The sequence below is a fragment of the Dromiciops gliroides genome, chromosome 3 (assembly GCF_019393635.1).
Source record: "Dromiciops gliroides isolate mDroGli1 chromosome 3, mDroGli1.pri, whole genome shotgun sequence".
Taxonomy (NCBI): domain Eukaryota; kingdom Metazoa; phylum Chordata; class Mammalia; order Microbiotheria; family Microbiotheriidae; genus Dromiciops; species Dromiciops gliroides.
The window spans coordinates 360,331,025-360,349,192 of NC_057863.1; the positions used below are offsets into that span (position 1 = coordinate 360,331,025).

Sequence of the window (18,168 nt, forward strand, 5' to 3'; positions counted from 1 at the left end):
AGTTTTATAAACTAGTCTAATTTATTGTTATAGTAACTAGTCCTCCTCCTCTGCATATTCTTTCAGTTATGGAGAGAATAATCGTCTTTCACAAGCATTTAGAATTCAACATGGTGGGGAAACAAGCCTTATATTTCCCTCCTAGATATCTGTCAGGTCCATTCATTATAAAGCAGTTTCCTCTTTATCTCCACTAATGGTAGGATGTGAAAAAAGGCTTAAGTGAGATTTAAATTAAACATAAGAATTTCCTGACGCTAGAAAGTTGTTGTACATTGAAGTTACAAAGGGGAATTATCTAATTTCTGTGCTTTGAGTGGTTTTAAAAGAGAACAGATATTCTCTATCCAAAAATGACCTAAAAGAGGTCCCCTATATATAACAAAAATATTTAAAATAGCTCTTTTTGTGGTGGCAAAGAACTGGAAACTGAGGATATGCCCATCAATTGGAGCACAGTTGAATGAGTTGTGGTATATGATTGTAATGGAATATTATTGTGCTATAACAAATGACAAGCAGGACGATTTCAGAAAACACTGGACGCAAATGACCTGATACGAAGTGAAGGGAGCGGAACTAAGAGAACATTATACATATTAATAGCATTATTGTAACAATAACCAACTGTGAAAGACTCTAATCAATACAATGACCCACAACAAATTCAAAGGATTCATGATGAAAAATGTCATCTACCTCCAGAGAGACCTGATGAGTGAAGATTGAAGCATATTTTTTTCACCTTCTTCATTTTTCTTATTTCTCCCCACAACACGGCTAATACGGAAATATGTTTTTGCATGACTTCAAGTGTATAATGATATCATATTTCTTTCCTTCTTAATTGGTGGGGGAGAGGGATGAAGGGAAGGAGAAAATTAGAAACTGAAAAAAAACCTTACTGTCCTAAAAGAGCCTTTAAAAGAAGAAAAAAGCTTTATCGACCCACTTTCCCCTGGAAGATAAATAATAATGGAGCCTATGTGCTTTTTCCTACTTACCCAGACTAAATCATCACAGACAATCAAGAACTGAAAAGGACCTCTGAAATCATCTCATAATACCAAGATTAGCAGAAATGCCAGTATTCACCTAGTCTAAACCTTTAATTTTATAGATGAGGAAAGTAAAGGCCAAAAGGGGAAAAATAGTTGTCCCAATGTCATACACAGGTCCAGAACTATCACCAATTCTTTTGTCCCATAGAGGAAAGCTCTTTCCATTGTGCCAAAATATGTGTTGGTTCCTGTGGAAGTGACAATTGTAGGAAGATGGCCCCCAGCTTGAGAAAATCTATTATATCAACACAGGAAAAAAAAACCCAGCATTTATAAAAGAGTGATTGTCCACTTAACAAAAAACATTGCTCCACAAAGTACCTTCAAATCAAGAGCTCCCTGATACAATGAAAAGGAGGTTCCATTTTAAAAAATTTCTTATCTTTCCCAAAACACACCCACTCTGAATGCCAGTTTCTTAATCTGTAAAATAGGAATGATGACACTTCTCTCTTCAGTTCAATCCCACAAGGAAAGGATTTTAGTGAAGAAATGAGAGGATCTGGGTTCCAATACCACTTCTTCTACTTTACTACTTCTATGGCATTGAACAAGACATTTAACCTTTCTGGGTTTAAGTTTCTTTATATGCAAAAAAAAGGGGATGGAATATATGACCTACAAGGTCCATTTTAGCTCAGATCTATGATCCTATGAACTACAACAACTGTAACAATAACAATTAAATCCTCCACCCTTAAGGCCTACTATAATATCTCATTGTGGCACAGGGATTAGCCTGCATTCTTATATTGATGATAAAATGGTGAATTTTTTCAGCCACCATAATTCGCAGAGATTATCCGTCTAATCAGGGAACAAAGAGTTGTTAGAAGGAATAACCACAACCATTGGAATCATAAATCCCTAAAGTGAATAATTTAATTTGAGGTGATTGCCAATCAAAGGCATTCATAATGTCAAAACAGCACTTCAAAAATCCATCCATTCTCTCAACTCAAAACTGGTGGCCACCAAAATTTACCCAGTAAGGTCCCATTCCAACTACACAACCATGGCAAGCAATGAACAAAAAAAAATATCCTTGAGATAAACTACTTAGGGAAAGAAGTATAATTAGTTCTTAAGTTTATGGACCCTAACAGCAGGATCCTCTTAACACAAATGAGCCAAAACATGCAAGTGCAATTAGCAGGGCATCTGTTTTTTTGCATCTTTCCTTTGTTTGTGCTATGTTCAAAGGAGTTAACTACAGCTTAAATCAAATATATTCTTGCCTTGCCCCAACTATAAATCTTACTTGCCCAAAGGGGAGCAAGCTATTCACAAGTTAAACAAAACCTCAAAACTAATGAACATTAACCACAACTGGGGAGATGAAATTAACCACAGAAGATACAGACTGTAGGGCATACATAAAAAGGAACGGATAACAGCAATACATTTTCCAAACAGAAGTTTATGATGATGCAAACAGACAAACTGACAAGAGGGTAATTACATTAGCTAGAAAGGCAGATTCCTGGCACTGGTAAATCGGTCAAGACTTCCTGTGTGGTTCTGAAAGATAGGATGAAATGTAATAATGAGGACACCCAATGCCCACAAGGTCTTCAGTTAAAACTATAACCACAGCTTTTCCTTCACAGCAGGGTTGTGGTCTTTCCTTTCCCTGTATCAATAGTGTCACATTCCTTTCCAAAGCTTCAAGGACTGACCATCATTTTCATTACTATTCTCCAAATGCCCAAGAGAGTGCATGATCCAGCATAAGGAATCCTAATCTGGCATTGCAAACACAGAGATCACTGAAGCTTGGCATTGGAAGGGACATCTAGTTCCAAAATGACCTAATACCTGAATGCCTTCCATAACATCTAGTCTGTGCCCAGGGATTGGCCTGCCCTCAACATTTAAGGGGAAAAAAACCATGGATCCTGAGAATGTCTTTTTCCACTACATTTTAGGAGGGTGTGATGCAAATGGGCAAGTCATCAAAGAAGGGCAGCCAGGATAGTGAAAGCCCTTGAGTTTGCACCATAAAGAGATCAGATGCAGAGACTAGAGATATTTAGGATGGAGAGGGGAAGGCTTAGGGGGAATAGGATAATTGTCTTCAAGTGTTCAAAGGGCTGCCACATGTTGAACAAGCAAATATCAAACACCTACTATGTTCCAGGTACTGACCTAAGTGCATATTATACTAGTTCTGGTTAGCTTCAGAGAGCAGAAATGAGAGTCATCAATAGGTAGAAATTGCAAAGAGATCAATTTAGATTTGACATAGGGAAATTTTTCCCAATAATTACAATTACAATTAACCAAATGTGGAATGGGTTGCCCTAGGTGTAGTTTCCCTCTCAGTTGTTGTTTCATTGTTTCAGTCATATCTGACTCCTCATGACCCCAGCATTTATAAAAGAGTGATTGTCCACTTAACAAAAAACATTGCTCCACAAAGTACATTTGAAATTTTCTTGGCAAACATACTGGAGTGATTTGTCATTTCCTTCTCCAGCTCGTTGTATGGATGAGGAAACTGAGGCAAATGGTTCATAGACTTGCCTATGGTCACAACACTAGTAAGTGTCCAAGGCCAGATTGGAACTTGACTTCCATGCCACCTGGCTGCCCTTTCCCCTCTCAGTGGAGATCTTCAAACAAAGCCTGGGTATAATAGAAGGGAATTCTTGGTCATCATGTATTGAACAAGATGGCCACGGAGATCCCTTCCAAGGATAACATCCTGCAGGTATTGAACTACATACATTTATATGTTTGTCATCAGTAGCAATGTCAGGGGATGAACTAGGAAAGTCAGATAAGGGAAAATCTAAATTATGGCATTTTGTCTTGCCTCAACTATAAATCTTACTTGCCCAAAGGTAAACAAGTTATTCTCGAGTTAAACAGAACCTCAAAACTAATGAACATTCACCATAACTGGGGAGATGAAATTAACCACAGAAGACACAGACTTTAAGGAAATATTTTAAGTGGCTCTGATATTCAAAGAAAATACTAAGATAACTTATTTGAATGAGGATTCAGGGTTCTGTGGGCTTAAATCACTATGCTTATCCATCCACTAAGTGGGAATTTGATCAACCTTTGATCCATTTGCAAGGTCTTTAAAACAGGGTTGGTATTTGCCCTTGTGTTATGTAAAAAAAGGTTTTCATTTAACTTATATGTTTTGAGGTTTCATATTCATCTTCTTTAATGATAATTATATGTCCATTGGGAGGTGAGTTAGCTATTGGCCAGCTGTCATTAGCCTTGGTTTTCTTCTGCACAGCATTTTAAAAATGCATAGAAGGAGGAGAAAAGAAATGACTTTCTCTAAGCTATAAATCTCTTCCTATTTCTCATTTCACAGCCAAAATGCAAATGATGTGTGTACCTTATTCATGCTGGATCAATCAAACTCTTTTGTTTCCAGAGATTTGCTGAATCATACATTTCCTAAATTGATTCATCTGTCAACCCAGGGTTCCCTTTTGCTTCATTAATTACCACCCAGAAAGTAAAAGAATCTTTAAAAAGCTTTTAATACAATCAGTCAACTTGGGCTTATTTTTTTTGACTCATGAATATCTTTTTAGAGTAGTTCTAAGAAATATTTTTAAAAACTAAGATTAAGAAGTAAAAAGCTGACAGAGTAAAAACCATTCAAATGGAAATTATATCAAGTACTAAGTTGCCTTCAGATTTAAAATGTGTGTATGTGCATGTGTGTGTATGAGTGCATTTTTGTATGTTTATGAAGAGATAGCTATGGTATGAACCTCGAACTTACACCGAGACCATCTTCTCAGGAATTGCCCTATGTTTTGTTTTATATATATATATATACAAGGCAACTATTTTAAATGGACCCACATGGTACAACCAGGAATACAAATGCCCTAAAGGATCTCATCAGTGTGCTATTTCAAAGGAACACAGGTTTGGAGCTAGAAGGAACCTTAGAGATCACCTATTCCAACACTCTCCTTTTTTTTTTTTTTTAAAGTGAGGCAGTTGGGGTTAAGTGACTTGCCCAGGGTCACACAGCTAGTAAGTGTCAAGTGTCCGAGGCCACATTTGAACTCAGGTCCTCCTGAATCCAGGGCCGGTGCTTTAACCACTGCACCATCTAGCTGCCCCCCAACGCTCTCCTTTTGCTAATGAAGAAAGTCAGGCTGAGAAAGGTGTCTTGACATGTCTAAGGTCACACAGATAGTAAGTGGCAGAGCTGGGATTTGAACTCAGATCCTCTGAATCCAAATTCAATGCCATAACATAGCTTCTCCACATCTTTTCACAGTAACTTATGTGTGAGTCTTTTCCATATCTTTTTATAAAGTCTCCACAGAGGATCCACTCAGTTTGGTAGGGACTTTTCTTGGAGCATAAGATCACATATTTCAAGCTCAAAGTAATCCCAGAGGGGCAGCTAGGTGGCGCAGTGGATAAAGCATCGGCCTTGGATTCAGGAGTACCTGAGTTCAAATCCAGCCTCAGACACTTGACACTTACTAGCTGTGTGACCCTGGGCAAGTCACTTAACCCCCATTGCCCCGCAAAAAAAAAAAAAGTAATCCCAGAGATCATCTAGTCTATTTCCTCATTTTACAGCTAAAGAAATTGAAGCCCAGAGAGATTAAATCACTCACCAGAGGCAAAACAAATAGCAAGTACCAGGGGCAGAATTTGAACCTAGATGCTCTGATTCTAAACCCAATATTTAAGCCCTTCCCATATGCTGTTGGAAGTAATTGGTTGTGACTAAATAATATTTAATATTTTGTGAGTAACAGTACAGTATTGGTCTATTTTCCTGTTCTCACTACATGAGAAGACAATTTCATTTTCCAGTTGCCAATCACTACTGGCAACACATTGTAGCCTATTTTCATACCTACCATGCATCTTGGCCATGTGTATTTTTTCAGGTGTCCTTTAAGTAAATTTTGATTCAAGAAAGTAGTATTCCATGGTTCACAACCATAGAACATTACTGGGAAATGTAGTAGTAGTAGTGGTGGTGGTGGTGGTGGTAGTAGTGGTAGCAGTAATAGTGGTCATCATTTTAGTAGACACAGTAGTGGTAGTGGTAATGGTATGCTGGTCATGGCAGGAACCATGTCATCTAAATCTTAGAGGCAGCTAGGTGGTTCAGTGGTCAGAGTGCTAGACATGGAGTCAGGGGGATCTGAGTTCAAATCCTACCCAAGATACTTTCTAGCTGTATGATCACAGGCAAGTCACTTAACAGCCATCTGCCTCAGTTTTCTCATCTGTAAATGGGGGTGATAATAGCACCTACCTCACAGAGCATAAAATGAGGTATTTTGGGTAAAGCATGTGCAAATCATAAATAACTATGTAAATGCTAGCTATGGTGATGATGATGTATTCCCAGCAACATACAGTAGGACAAAAGTGGCCAACATGACTGAAAAAATAGGAGATAAAATTCATTAGCATAATTGAAAAGGGGCATCATAATTTTAAAGTAAAACTTAGTGTGTTATACTTAATAAAACTAACTAAACCTTCATTTTCTCTTTAAATCAGGGTTTCTTAACCTTGTGTCTACAGAACCCCAAGGAGTCCATGGATCTATTGCAGGGAATTCATGGACTTGTATAAGAAAAAATTACTTTTGAATTTTCATTAACTTTTGATTTCCTTTGTAATTCTATATTATTTTACATATTTAAAAACATTATTATGAAAAGGAGTCCATAAGTTTCACCAGACTGACACAAAATAGGTTAAGAACCTCTGCCTTCAAGGAATAACGTGTTACTTTTAATTAAGTTTCTGCAGAATTTATAATGACCCCTTTATTCCTTCACAATTGCTTCAAGGGCCACATGTAAAGTTTCAGAACTAGACCCTTATATTGGCCCTTCCTGCAACCAACTTGATTAAATTTTTTTAAAAACTGAATTTGAAATCTTCCTAGTATCTTTCCTCTAAATTAAGAACAATTAATTTCCTTAATCACCAAGCACTAAAATCTATCTTTAACAATGCCTGTTGCCTGCTTAACCAATACCTGCTGATTTATTGATTGATTGCCAATAACTCAGAAGTTACTTACCACAGCAGCTATTAGCTACACTTCAGAGGTTAAGTAACCTTGAAGAAATCATTAGCTACCAGTGATTTCTGAATTTCCAAATTCTTTGCATATTTCTTTTTCTTTTTTTGTTTTTATTTTTGTTTTTTGGTGGAACAATGAGGGTTAAGTGACTTGCCCAGGGTCACACAGCTAGTGTCATGTCTGAAGCTGGATTTGAACTCAGGTCCTCCTGAATCCAGGGCCAGTGTTTTATCCACTGTGCCACCTAGCTGCCCGTGTATTTCTTTTAATCCTTGTGCTTCTTGGTCTCTCTAAAGCACTTGACATTGTCACCTACCCTTCTCAAAAATGTTGCTTTTTCTTGGATTTCCTCTCTGATTATTCTTTAATTTCCTTTGCTGATCATCATTCACATCTTATTCTTTAACTGTGTACTTTGCCTTGGTCCCACTTACCTCCTCTCTCTCTCTGCCTCTGCCCCCCCTCCCCCCCCCCTCTCTCTGTCTCTGCCTCTCTCTGCCTCTCTCTCTCTCTGCCTCTCTCTCTCTCTCTCTCTCTCTCTCTCGTCTCTGTCTCTCTCTCTCTCATCTCTGCCTCTCTCTCTCCTTGTCTGTCTCTCTCTGTCTCTCTGTCTCCCCCCTCCCAACTCCTTGCTAGCTCTCATGCTTTCAAAGACCATCCCTACTCAAATGATTCCCAGATCTATAGCTAACCTTATTCTCTTTCCTAAACCCTACTCCCCACATCACTATCTGCTAAATACTTTGGGCTAGATATCCCATAGGTATTTCAAAATCAACGTGTCCAAAACAGAATGATCTTTTCTCTACCAATCTACCTGTCTAATGTACCCATCTCTTTCCAAGGTACCCTCCTCCTTCTTGCTAAGTACCCAGGTTATCAAGCTTGGAGTAATCCTTGACTCCTTTACCCCACATATCCAAGAAGTTGCTGAGTTTTATTGATTCTCCCTCCACAATCTCTCTCACAACCATCTCCCTACCTTCACTCACAGGACCATCACCATATTTCAGGCCTTTATCATCTCTCACTTGGACTAGTGCAAAGGTCCCTGACTGATCTCTTTGCCACAGGCCTTTCTCTTTTTTTTTTTTGTTTGAGAGGCAATGGGGGTTAAGTGACTTGCCCAGGGTCACACAGCTAGTAAGTGTTAAGTTGTCTGAGGCCAGATTTGAACTCAGGTACTCCTGAATCCAGGGCTGGTGTTTTATCCACTGCACCACCTGGCTGCCCCAGGCCTTTCTCTTTTCCAACACATCCTCAATACAACATGGTTACCAAAGTGATTCCTAAAACAAAATTCTGATCATGTCACCTCTTTGCTCAAAAAACTCTCTAGGCTGCCTATTGCCTTTAAGATCATGTACAAAATCCTCTACTTGGTATTTAAAATCTTTTACAAACTGACTCCAATCTACCCTTCTGAAGTTAGTACTTCCCTTCACACATGCTGCCAAAGTGTTTCTTACCATCATTCCTTATCTCTATCATTCGATCTGTTTCTTAGTCTCAGTGCCTTGGCTCAGGCTGTCCTCACACCTGGAATTCACTCCTTCCCTCAATTCTATCAAAGCGCTCTCTCATCTCAACTACCACCTTAAGACTTTCCTAACCCTAACCCCACCCCCACTGCCCATTGAAATTATCTTGCATTAACTTTGTGTTTAGGCTAGGAAATAGATGTGATTTCACTGGTATATGAAACTCCCATGTGATGAAATTCCGTCTATTCACCCAGGTCAGGTCCTTCTTTGCAAGCAAATCGTTTCAGAGACCTGTCTAGAGCACTAAAGACACAAGGTTACACCACCAGGACTTGAACCCAAGTCTTCTGACTCCAAAGCCAGTCACTCTGCCTCACTTTATTTCCTTTGTATAAAGATTCTGTCTGACATAATGGACAGCAAGCCAGGCTCAAAGTTAGGAAGATCTGGAATAAAGTCCTGCCCCTGACATGCTGGCTAGGTGACACTGGGTCACTTTATTTCTCAGTGCTCCAAGGTGTCAGGCACATGACGCAGAGGCCACACATTGTCCCACAACATCCTCCAGTGTGACCTGAACCAAATGAAAATGCAATTGGGAAATATTTAACAAAATACTTAACAAAATAAAATATTTGAATTTGACCCCACTGCTCTAGGTAAGACTTCAGAGAAAGTGCTAAACCCAACCTACATTGTTAGAGGAAGTTTCCATACTCAGAAGTCCTGTCTCTGCCCCTATATTTTGAATATATTTTCATGTAACGATGTTGTTTCCCCCAGTGGAAGATAAGTTTCTTTAGATCAGGGACTGTTTCATTTTGGTCTGACACATAATAGGCACTAAATAGATACATGTTGGTTATTTGATCAGCTGAAGACATCATTAGCTAATTAAGGGCAAGGCTGGCATCAAAAGATTCTTCATAATCAAAGGATACAAAAAAAGCCAGAAAAAAATCCAACAAGATTTCTGCACAAAATTAACTACATCAACATGCAGCAGTTAATCTAATTTTCCAAGTAATCATAGTTTTATTTCCAAGATGACATGAGTTTATATACTGATTGACTTTTATATGATGATGAAATAAATTATGGGTTTTCTTTTCATTTCCCAGGACCTCAAATTATATCAACATTATTTCTTCAGAGGGACAAAGAGCACAATGGTTTCTTGATTTTAATCCCTCAGCTAAGAAACCTGAAACACTGTCAATTGTTCCACCTCTTCCAAAGGCCGTTCTTGTCATAGAGTACAGGGTAAATGGAAACTTGGCCTACTTGGTCAAGTACTATATGTTGTTTAAAAAGAAATAATGAAAAAGAAAAGAAAAGAAATAACATGGACTGGGCACAGCAGAAAACACTTACCTGACTTTGCACCTGAATCTTACTATATAGAACCCAGGCAGATACAATTATGCATTTACAATGCCACCAAGATAGACAAGAATTCCCCAGGGCCACACTGGATTGCAATAAGCCCAGTATGTTTTTGCTTTTGTATCAGGCCCTTTAAAAAGAAAAGCATGTTTCAAATGCAAATATGTTCTGTGCTGGTTCCATTCAGTATGCCATAAGAGAATATCATTAAGGTTTTCAAGAGCCTCCTGATGCTAGGCAAAGGAAAAAGGTACAAGATGGTGCCTGAAGCATAGCATCTTTCCCAAGGGCAGATGCAATCTTTCAAGTTCTTTAACCCTTTGAGATTCTGTCACACCATAGACAAGCATTTGGCTAATCACCAAAGTGATTCAGGAGAAAGTATAGGACTAAAATCACGTTAAGAGGGTACATTAGATGCATGATGTTTTGATGTAATTTTATTTATTTTACCAGTCTATCAAGGCAGGAACTGGGTAATTCTATGTTCTATAAAGGGCTCAGGAAATGGCTGAGGCTTAATGCAATTTAAATAGATTAGAATAACCTCACACACCAATAACCTATGTTCCCTACTTTGTTTCCTTAGCTTCCTTCTGCTTCCTCCATCCAAACCTCCCCATCTACCCTTTCTTCAACAATCTCTGCCATTTCATGACATTGAACTTCACATGAATCTAAAAAATATTACTGGGAGGAAAATAGAGGGGAAAGTTGTGTTGCCATTTTAAGCTGAGGCATAGAGAGAATTAGTATTTGCCTAAGATCATCCAGGCAGCTAGATGGCACTGTGAGTCAGGTAGACCAGAATTCAAATTCAGCCTCAAACACTTAGAAGCTGTGTAAGTCTGGGCAACTCACTTAATCTCTGTCTATAAAATCTCATCTGTAAAACGGGATAAAGGTAGCACTTAACTCCCAGGGGTATTCTGAAGATCAAATGAGATATGTAAAGAGTTTTGCAAACCTTAAAGTGCTATACAAATGCTAGTTGTGGTTGTAGTTGTTATATTTGTAGTTGTAGTAGTAGTTGTAGTAGTAGTAGTAGTGGTGGTGGTGGTGGTGGTGGTGATGATGGTGGTGATGATTGTTAAGTGTTAGGAGTACAGAAAGGAATGATACAGTTCTCCTGACTTTCAGCCCAGTGCTTTTCACATTAGATATTGACTACACTCAGCTCATGTCTACCCTGGTAGCACCCTAAGCATTTTGGCACCCAAGGCTACAATGGGTTATATAAAGGGAAAGGTGAAAGCACACTAAATAATCTAGATTAGGGGTTGACAAACTGTGGACTGAATGGACCAAATCCATTTGTTTTTATATGGTCTCTGAGCTAAGAATGGTTTTCACATTTTATTTTTAAATTTTTGTGTGTGTGTACACACACACATATATTTTGTTAAAAAAAATAAACATTTTCATTTAAAGTTTTGAGTTCCAAATTCTCTCTCCCTTTCCCTCCCTCCTTCCCCTTCCCCTTCCCCTTCCCTGAGGTGGTAAGCAATCAGATATAGGTTATATATGTGCAATTGTGGGTTTTTACAATTTTTGTTTTGTTTTGTTTTTGTTTTTGTTTTTGTTTTTGCGGGGCAATGGGGGTTAAGTGACTTGCCCAGGGTCACACAGCTAGTAAGTGTCAAGTGTCTGAGGCCGGATTTGAACTCAGGTAATCCTGAATCCAGGGCCGGTGCTTTATCCACTGCGCCACCTAGCTGCCCCCTGCATTTTTACAATTTAAAATAAAATTTTATTATTTTTATTTTATCTAGATTCTAGATGAAAAGTATACATATAGTGCTGAAATGTGTTAGACAAGCATAGTACCCCTGGAAACATATCCTGAATCTGACAAATCAGTTTAATACTCAATCAATAGTCAATAAATATTTATCAAATGCCTACTATGTGCCAGGAAAGGCAGAAGAGCATCCCTGGCCTCATGGAGCTTGGTGAGCTACTAGTGACTGTAATTATTGGAATGATGCCACCTGCTGGAGACTTACTGTAGAAAAGCTCCACCATGAGGTGAAAGTCTCTGAGAGCAAGACCATGCATCTTTTCTTTGGTGTCAGGAAGTGACATTTGCTGGTGGGAGGAAGAAGGGGGAGGCTGGCACTCTGACTCGTGCTCTTTCTTGTGGACTCTGGCAGAGAGTGGAGCTAGGAATGCTCTCTCCTTTTAATAGATAGAGGAATCTAGGCCTCTCTCTCTTTACCAAATTCTTATACTCCTTAATAAATGCTTAAAAGTCTAACTCTTGCTAAAGCTTATAATTTATTGGCAACCACTCATTATATTTTAGACAGCATAGCTAAAATTTTAGCCCCTTTACATGGCATTAATGTATTAAAACAAATAGGAAGGTGACAATGTGGGCACGTTCGCCATATTGATGTTTCCTGTTCTAGAGTTGAGCCCAGGTTTCTGTTCATTTCACTACTGAATAGTGGAGTAGGAAGAGTGAACGTCAGTAGCCCTGGCTGTCATTCTATCTGGACTATTTCCAAATTTTCTATTTGCATCTTTGCAAAGAGTCCAAGAATCTGAAGATAAGTAGTCACAAAGTTTAAGAAAATTCAGCTCCCATCTGAGCAGTCAAAAATCAACTCCCTGATAAATAAAGCAGACAATATGCTCCTGAAACATGAGCACAGTCACAGTCCCAGTGATTATTTAAAAAATTTCAAATCATTGGTTACTAATGCCCATATTCCAAAGGGTGATTATTCTTCTGAGCCTCCCAAACAAAACAAACACTCCAGAAAAGTTTATTGATTAGTAGCTATAACCCCAAGGTCAAAAACAGAAAGAAGGGTCCTTTATGTACCAAAATGTCCACAGCAACACTTTTTGTAGTAGCAAATGACTGAAAAACAAGCAGGTGTCCATCAATTGGGGCTAAGCAAACTAAACAAACCAAGGCACATGCATGCAATGAAATATCACTGCACTATGAGTAATGGTGAGTGTGAAGGATTCAGAGAAGAATAGGAAGATTTATAGACACAGAGTAAAGCAAAAAGAGCCAGAAAAACAATATACATAATGATTATAACAATGTAAATGGATAGAATGACAACAACAACAAAAGGAACTAAATGCTATGTTAATTAATACTGACCATTTGTCTACCAACAAAAGAAGAGAAAATGTCCCTTGAGTTCTTGCAGAAGTATGACCATGGGGCTAGAACATTGTGTATCTAGTCATATTTGGTTGATGTGATTATGAATTTCACTGAACTGCTTTTATTTCTCCTTTAAATTTTTTTTTGAAGTGGAGGGATCATTGAGTATGGGAGGGATGCATTCAGAAATAAAGGTGATGTAAAAAAAGTAAAACATAGCAATAATTTTTTTAAAGAAGTGGATCAGTGAAACTAAAATGAAAAATAGCTTTACGTGACTCCATAGCAGGAAGCTTGCCAACACTTTTTAAAACCTCAATTCCTTTTTCATTTCTGATTCATTCCTCTCCTTAACGCAGTTTCTAAAACCGAAAGCAGACTCAGAACCAAGGGTCAGGAGGAGACTGCCAAACAAGTTCATGTCCAGTGTTTTTCCATGCCAGACCAAATAGTGAGACCCACCTTTGTCCAAACATCAGTGTGGACTTGGTTTCAGCTTCATTGAAAACAGAAGGAGAACAGCAAATAACAATGGTGGTTCTGCAATTCCCTCCGAGAGAGTCCTGAAGGATTCGAGTCATCTTACTATCTCGGTATGGTACATGAGTTTTCTAGGAAAGGGAGCAAGTAGAGAAAGGATTGTTAGTTTGTATGGTTTTTTTCCTGGAGGAGAGTTATTATCCCCAAAACTTCTAAGAAAACTACAAAGGTAAAAGGGGCTGTGATAAGACATGATGGGTTTGAAACTCATTTGAAACAATTAGCATAGTGTAGTAGATAGGACAGTAGACTTGGAATCAAGAGGACCTGGTTCAATCACTTGCTGGTTGTATGACCCTAGGTAAATCAGCTTAACCAGTCAATGCCTCACCTGCTTTGGGGGTTGGGGGGGGGGGGTAATGTTGGACTTAACAGCCTCTAAGATCCCTCCTTATTGTAAATCTATAATCTATGACCCTGTCTTTGGTCCCTGCCAAGTTTTACCAGATCATTCTACCATTGTGGTCAAAAGCAATTAATATTCACCATTCACAGATACTAAAATATGGCGAAATGATGGCAGAGTTCACAGCCAATATCCTCTTTGTTTCTTCCTAGCACAGGAAAACAAATTCATCTCCTAGGTGTGTGGCCAACTACCAAGAGGCCTTTCTTACATTACCGTTTAATAGCATGTGGAAGGATTACTTACTGTTCCCTCTGCCAAGGCAGAGATCACGTTGCCCAGAGCAGACAAAGACTTATTGATATTTTTAGCTTCATCAAGAACTGCTCCCTCTGCTCCAGTTTTGCTGACCTACCAGAAAGGAGAAAAACCAATGAGCCTCATCTGACAACAAAGACTTGAGAGTAGGGAAAGAAAGCAAATTAGCATAAAGGCCAAGAGGCATCCTCCTGCAGTCAAAATAAAAGGAATTCATTTCTTTCCATACAAAAATAAAAGGCCATTTCAAAAGACTGGACTTCTTCAGGGTGATGAGGGATTTGTTCCAGCTTGTTGTCATTTTCCCCTCAATTAATTTTAAGGGAAACTGCTGAAATGCTTCAAGTTGTGGCATACAGATATATCCCCTGGTACTCTCTCCATCCTGGGAGAGGCTGGGCTCTTGAGAGACTTGGCATCATAGATTTAGTGCACTTCAGACTCTCCAACAGCTAGGAAGGCAGCAAACTTCCTGGTCCAAAGCATCCAGATTCAAGGACTTCCCCCACACACACACACTCTATGCTGTAAATAAGGAGGTTAAGAAAATGAGACAATTGATAAGGACAAAAATTCCAGCTGTAGAGACAATCTTAGAGCGTTCAAGGTTTTTCCTCCCCTTCTCCATTTCTTCCCACTGCAACTAACAAAGAATGAATAGAACAATATCCAAGGAAAGAAAAAAAGAGCCTTGAGGGAGAAAGGAATTTCAAGTTCAGCAAAATTACATTGTGTGTTTTCTTTTCCTCAGTTGGTATATAAGTCCTTGGAGAGGAAGGTCCAATTTTCCCTCTATGCTGAATACATTCACTGCTACACAATGATCACTGGACAATTTCTATTCCTGGAGTACATACTTTGTATGTTGCATTTGAATGAGTTTTGCAGAAAAGATAACCTGGAGTTCACATAAGATGGCTTATTATTCCAGAGAATCCCACTAAGTGACAAACCATTATCAACTCCCCAACTATGATGGCAATTTTAAAACTTTTTTTTATTATAAGGGGAAGAATGGGAAATGTGGTTGATAAAAAGACAAACCATAGGAAAAAATTATTTTTAAAAAATAGTGGGCTCCCAGGGAAAGTCTTTTAAAATGAGGTTGTTAAAACCTGGAAAGAGTTAAATGAACTGATACAGAGTGAAGTGAACAGAACCAGGAGAACATTGTATCAAGTGACAGCTATATTGTACAATATTCAATTCTAAATGGCTTAGCCATTCTCAACAATACAATGATCAAAGACAATTCCAAATGATTTATGATGAAAAATGCTATCTACCTCCAAAGAAAAAATGATGGTGTCTGAATACAGACTGGAGCATTATATTTTTTACTCTCTTTCTCTTTTTTTGAAGTTTTCTTCCACAAAATAACCAATATGGAAATATTTTATGTGATTGCACATGTATAACCTATATCAGATTGCTTACCAGTCTCAGGGAGAGGGGAGGGGAGGGGAGGGAGAAAAGGATGGAATTTGGAAATCAAAACGTTTTTTTAAAAAAAGAATATTTAAGATGGGCAGCTAGGTGACACAGTGGATAAAGCACTGGCTTTGGATTCAGGAGGATCCGAGTTCAAATCCAGCCTTAGACACTTGACACTTAACTAGCTGTGTGACCCTGGACAAGTCACTTTAACCCTCATTGCCCTGAAAAAAAAATATTTAAAAGTTTCTACATGTAATTAGGGGAAAATAAAAAATCATTTAATAAAAAATAAGGTGATTGCTTGGAATGGTTTCATTGTAGTCTTGCATGAAGAACAGAGTAGTTGATGCTCTTAAGAAAGAAAGTTCTTGTGGGCAGCTAGGTGGTACAATGGATAAAGCACCGGCATGATTCAGGAGAGCCCGAGTTCAAATCCGGGTCTCAGATACTTGACACTTACTAGCTCTGTGACCCTGGGCAAGTAAGTCACTTAACCCTCATTGCCCCACAAAACAATTAAAAATTTAAAAATTTAAAAAAGTTCTTGCCACTAATAATATCATGTTCCATTTACTCAGTTCTTTCCAAAGTTCTTTCAAATACAACCTCTTGTTAGATTCTCACATGTGCCTAGCCACTTTTAGAGGCAAAGGAGAAAAAAAGAGATGTGAATAAATGTGAGGCTCTGGGGCAAGGTACTTATTTCAAATGCATCATAAATGTTTATTATTAGCGATCATTACCAGGCAAAGGAGCAGTATCTCTCATCGGTGTTGTTAACCATCTGTATGGCTCCTCAAGTAGACTGTCAGAAAATAGCTGTGCTAGGGGCAGCTAGGTGGCGCAGGGGATAGAGCACTGGCCCTGGAGTCAGGAGTACCTGAGTTCAAATCTGGCCTCAGACATTTGACACTTACTAGCTGTGTGACCCTGGGCAAGTCACTTAACCCCAATTGCCTAACTAAAAAAAAAAAGTGCAATTAGGGACAATAAGAAGTAAGACAACAGGGTCCCTATATGATATCTCCAAGGCATGCTGGCCCATGGGTAAATGGGATTATACCATAGGAAGAGTTTGCTAAGCATCCATGCCCTTCTCCTCGGCTAATCATTATAGTGGAACAAAGTAGCATGCATCCATTATTTCTACAGTCTACCTAATTCAATCAACAAGTCCCCATCAAGTACCCTTTTTCTTCATTACCAATAAGGAAAAGGCCAGTCTTTTCATGTTTGCTTCTGTACAAACATTGCCTTGCAATACCTGATCAGCAAACAAACAAGAAAGGTCTCAAGCTATTAAATTTTTAAAAGCAAAATGTAAATGTAACTCTTCTCCCCCTTTGTGAGAACACAGCATATAGTGTCACACATGGTCAATGGATTAGTTGGATTTGTCCAACTGCTTTCTTTTTCTGTTTCTTCTTCATTATGAGGGGTGGCTCATTGGATAGATTTAGTGGATGTATTAAGAAATAAATGTCGGGGCAGCTAGGTGGCGCAGTGGATAGAGCACTGGCCCTGGAGTCAGGAGTACCTAAGTTCAAATCTGGCCTCAGACACTTGACACTTACTAGCTGTGTGACCCTGGGCAAGTCACTTAACCCCAATTGCCTCACTAAAAAAAAATAAAAAAATAAAGAAATAAATGTCATGTTAAAAGGAAAGATAGCAATAAATTTTTGGTATTGTTTTTAAAGCAAAATGCTCCCATAGAGTTAGTCAATTTCCTGAGGGATGCTTCATTTGCTCTTCAGTCCATATTTTCATTAGACTTTTCCCTTATTCCTGTTGCTTCTTTCACCAGGTTTATTTCAGACTGAGGATTTTCTAATGCTCTCATTATATCCAATTAAGCTTAAACAAGTCACCAAATATTTTTTTCTGTAAAAATTGAAAGGAAGGCTTTTCACCAGAAGATGGCACAGGAAAATAAAGATTAAATTGAGTTGCTTTTTGGATTAACTTCTATGATTGAGGAAACTTTTTAAATTCAAGAATTTGTAAGGCCCTTCGTCTAAACCATTTTGTACTTGGAAGCAAATAAAATATTGAAAAATAGAAATAACCAATTACCTTTTCACTCCCAGCCAAGTCAACCAGATAAAGCTTTCCACTGAGTTTTTTTTCAGTCTCTACATTCTCTTGTTTAATATTGATCAGGAAGATGCTGTGACTCCTAGAGCTGTGTTCATTCATGTCTAAAAAGAAAAATATTTCATAGCACTGCAAAAAGCACAAAGATAATAATGTGTCCATTTTCTAGTTTAATACACAATGGATGTTATCTTCATGGGTGAGTAAAGTGGCACTGGACCCATGATTTCATAGGTTTAGAGATTTCCTGATAAGCAAACTCTCTACTAAAGCAGGTGGACACTTCCTCTGCAAGCTTCTAGTCTCAGAAA

The 18,168-nt window shown here is 38.4% G+C and overlaps 1 protein-coding gene across 1 annotated transcript in view; it reads right to left on the minus strand.

Annotated features, from left to right (window-relative positions):
• Positions 1–18,168, minus strand: part of KIF5C (kinesin family member 5C) — a 238,666-nt gene that overhangs the window by 85,097 nt on the left and 135,401 nt on the right. The window contains exons 8-10 of the mRNA XM_043991874.1: positions 17,837–17,961; positions 14,312–14,416; positions 13,582–13,730 (exon numbers count right to left, since the gene is read on the minus strand). Coding sequence (XP_043847809.1) covers positions 13,582–13,730; positions 14,312–14,416; positions 17,837–17,961 — 379 coding nt within the window. The remainder of the gene's footprint in view (positions 1–13,581; positions 13,731–14,311; positions 14,417–17,836; positions 17,962–18,168) is intronic.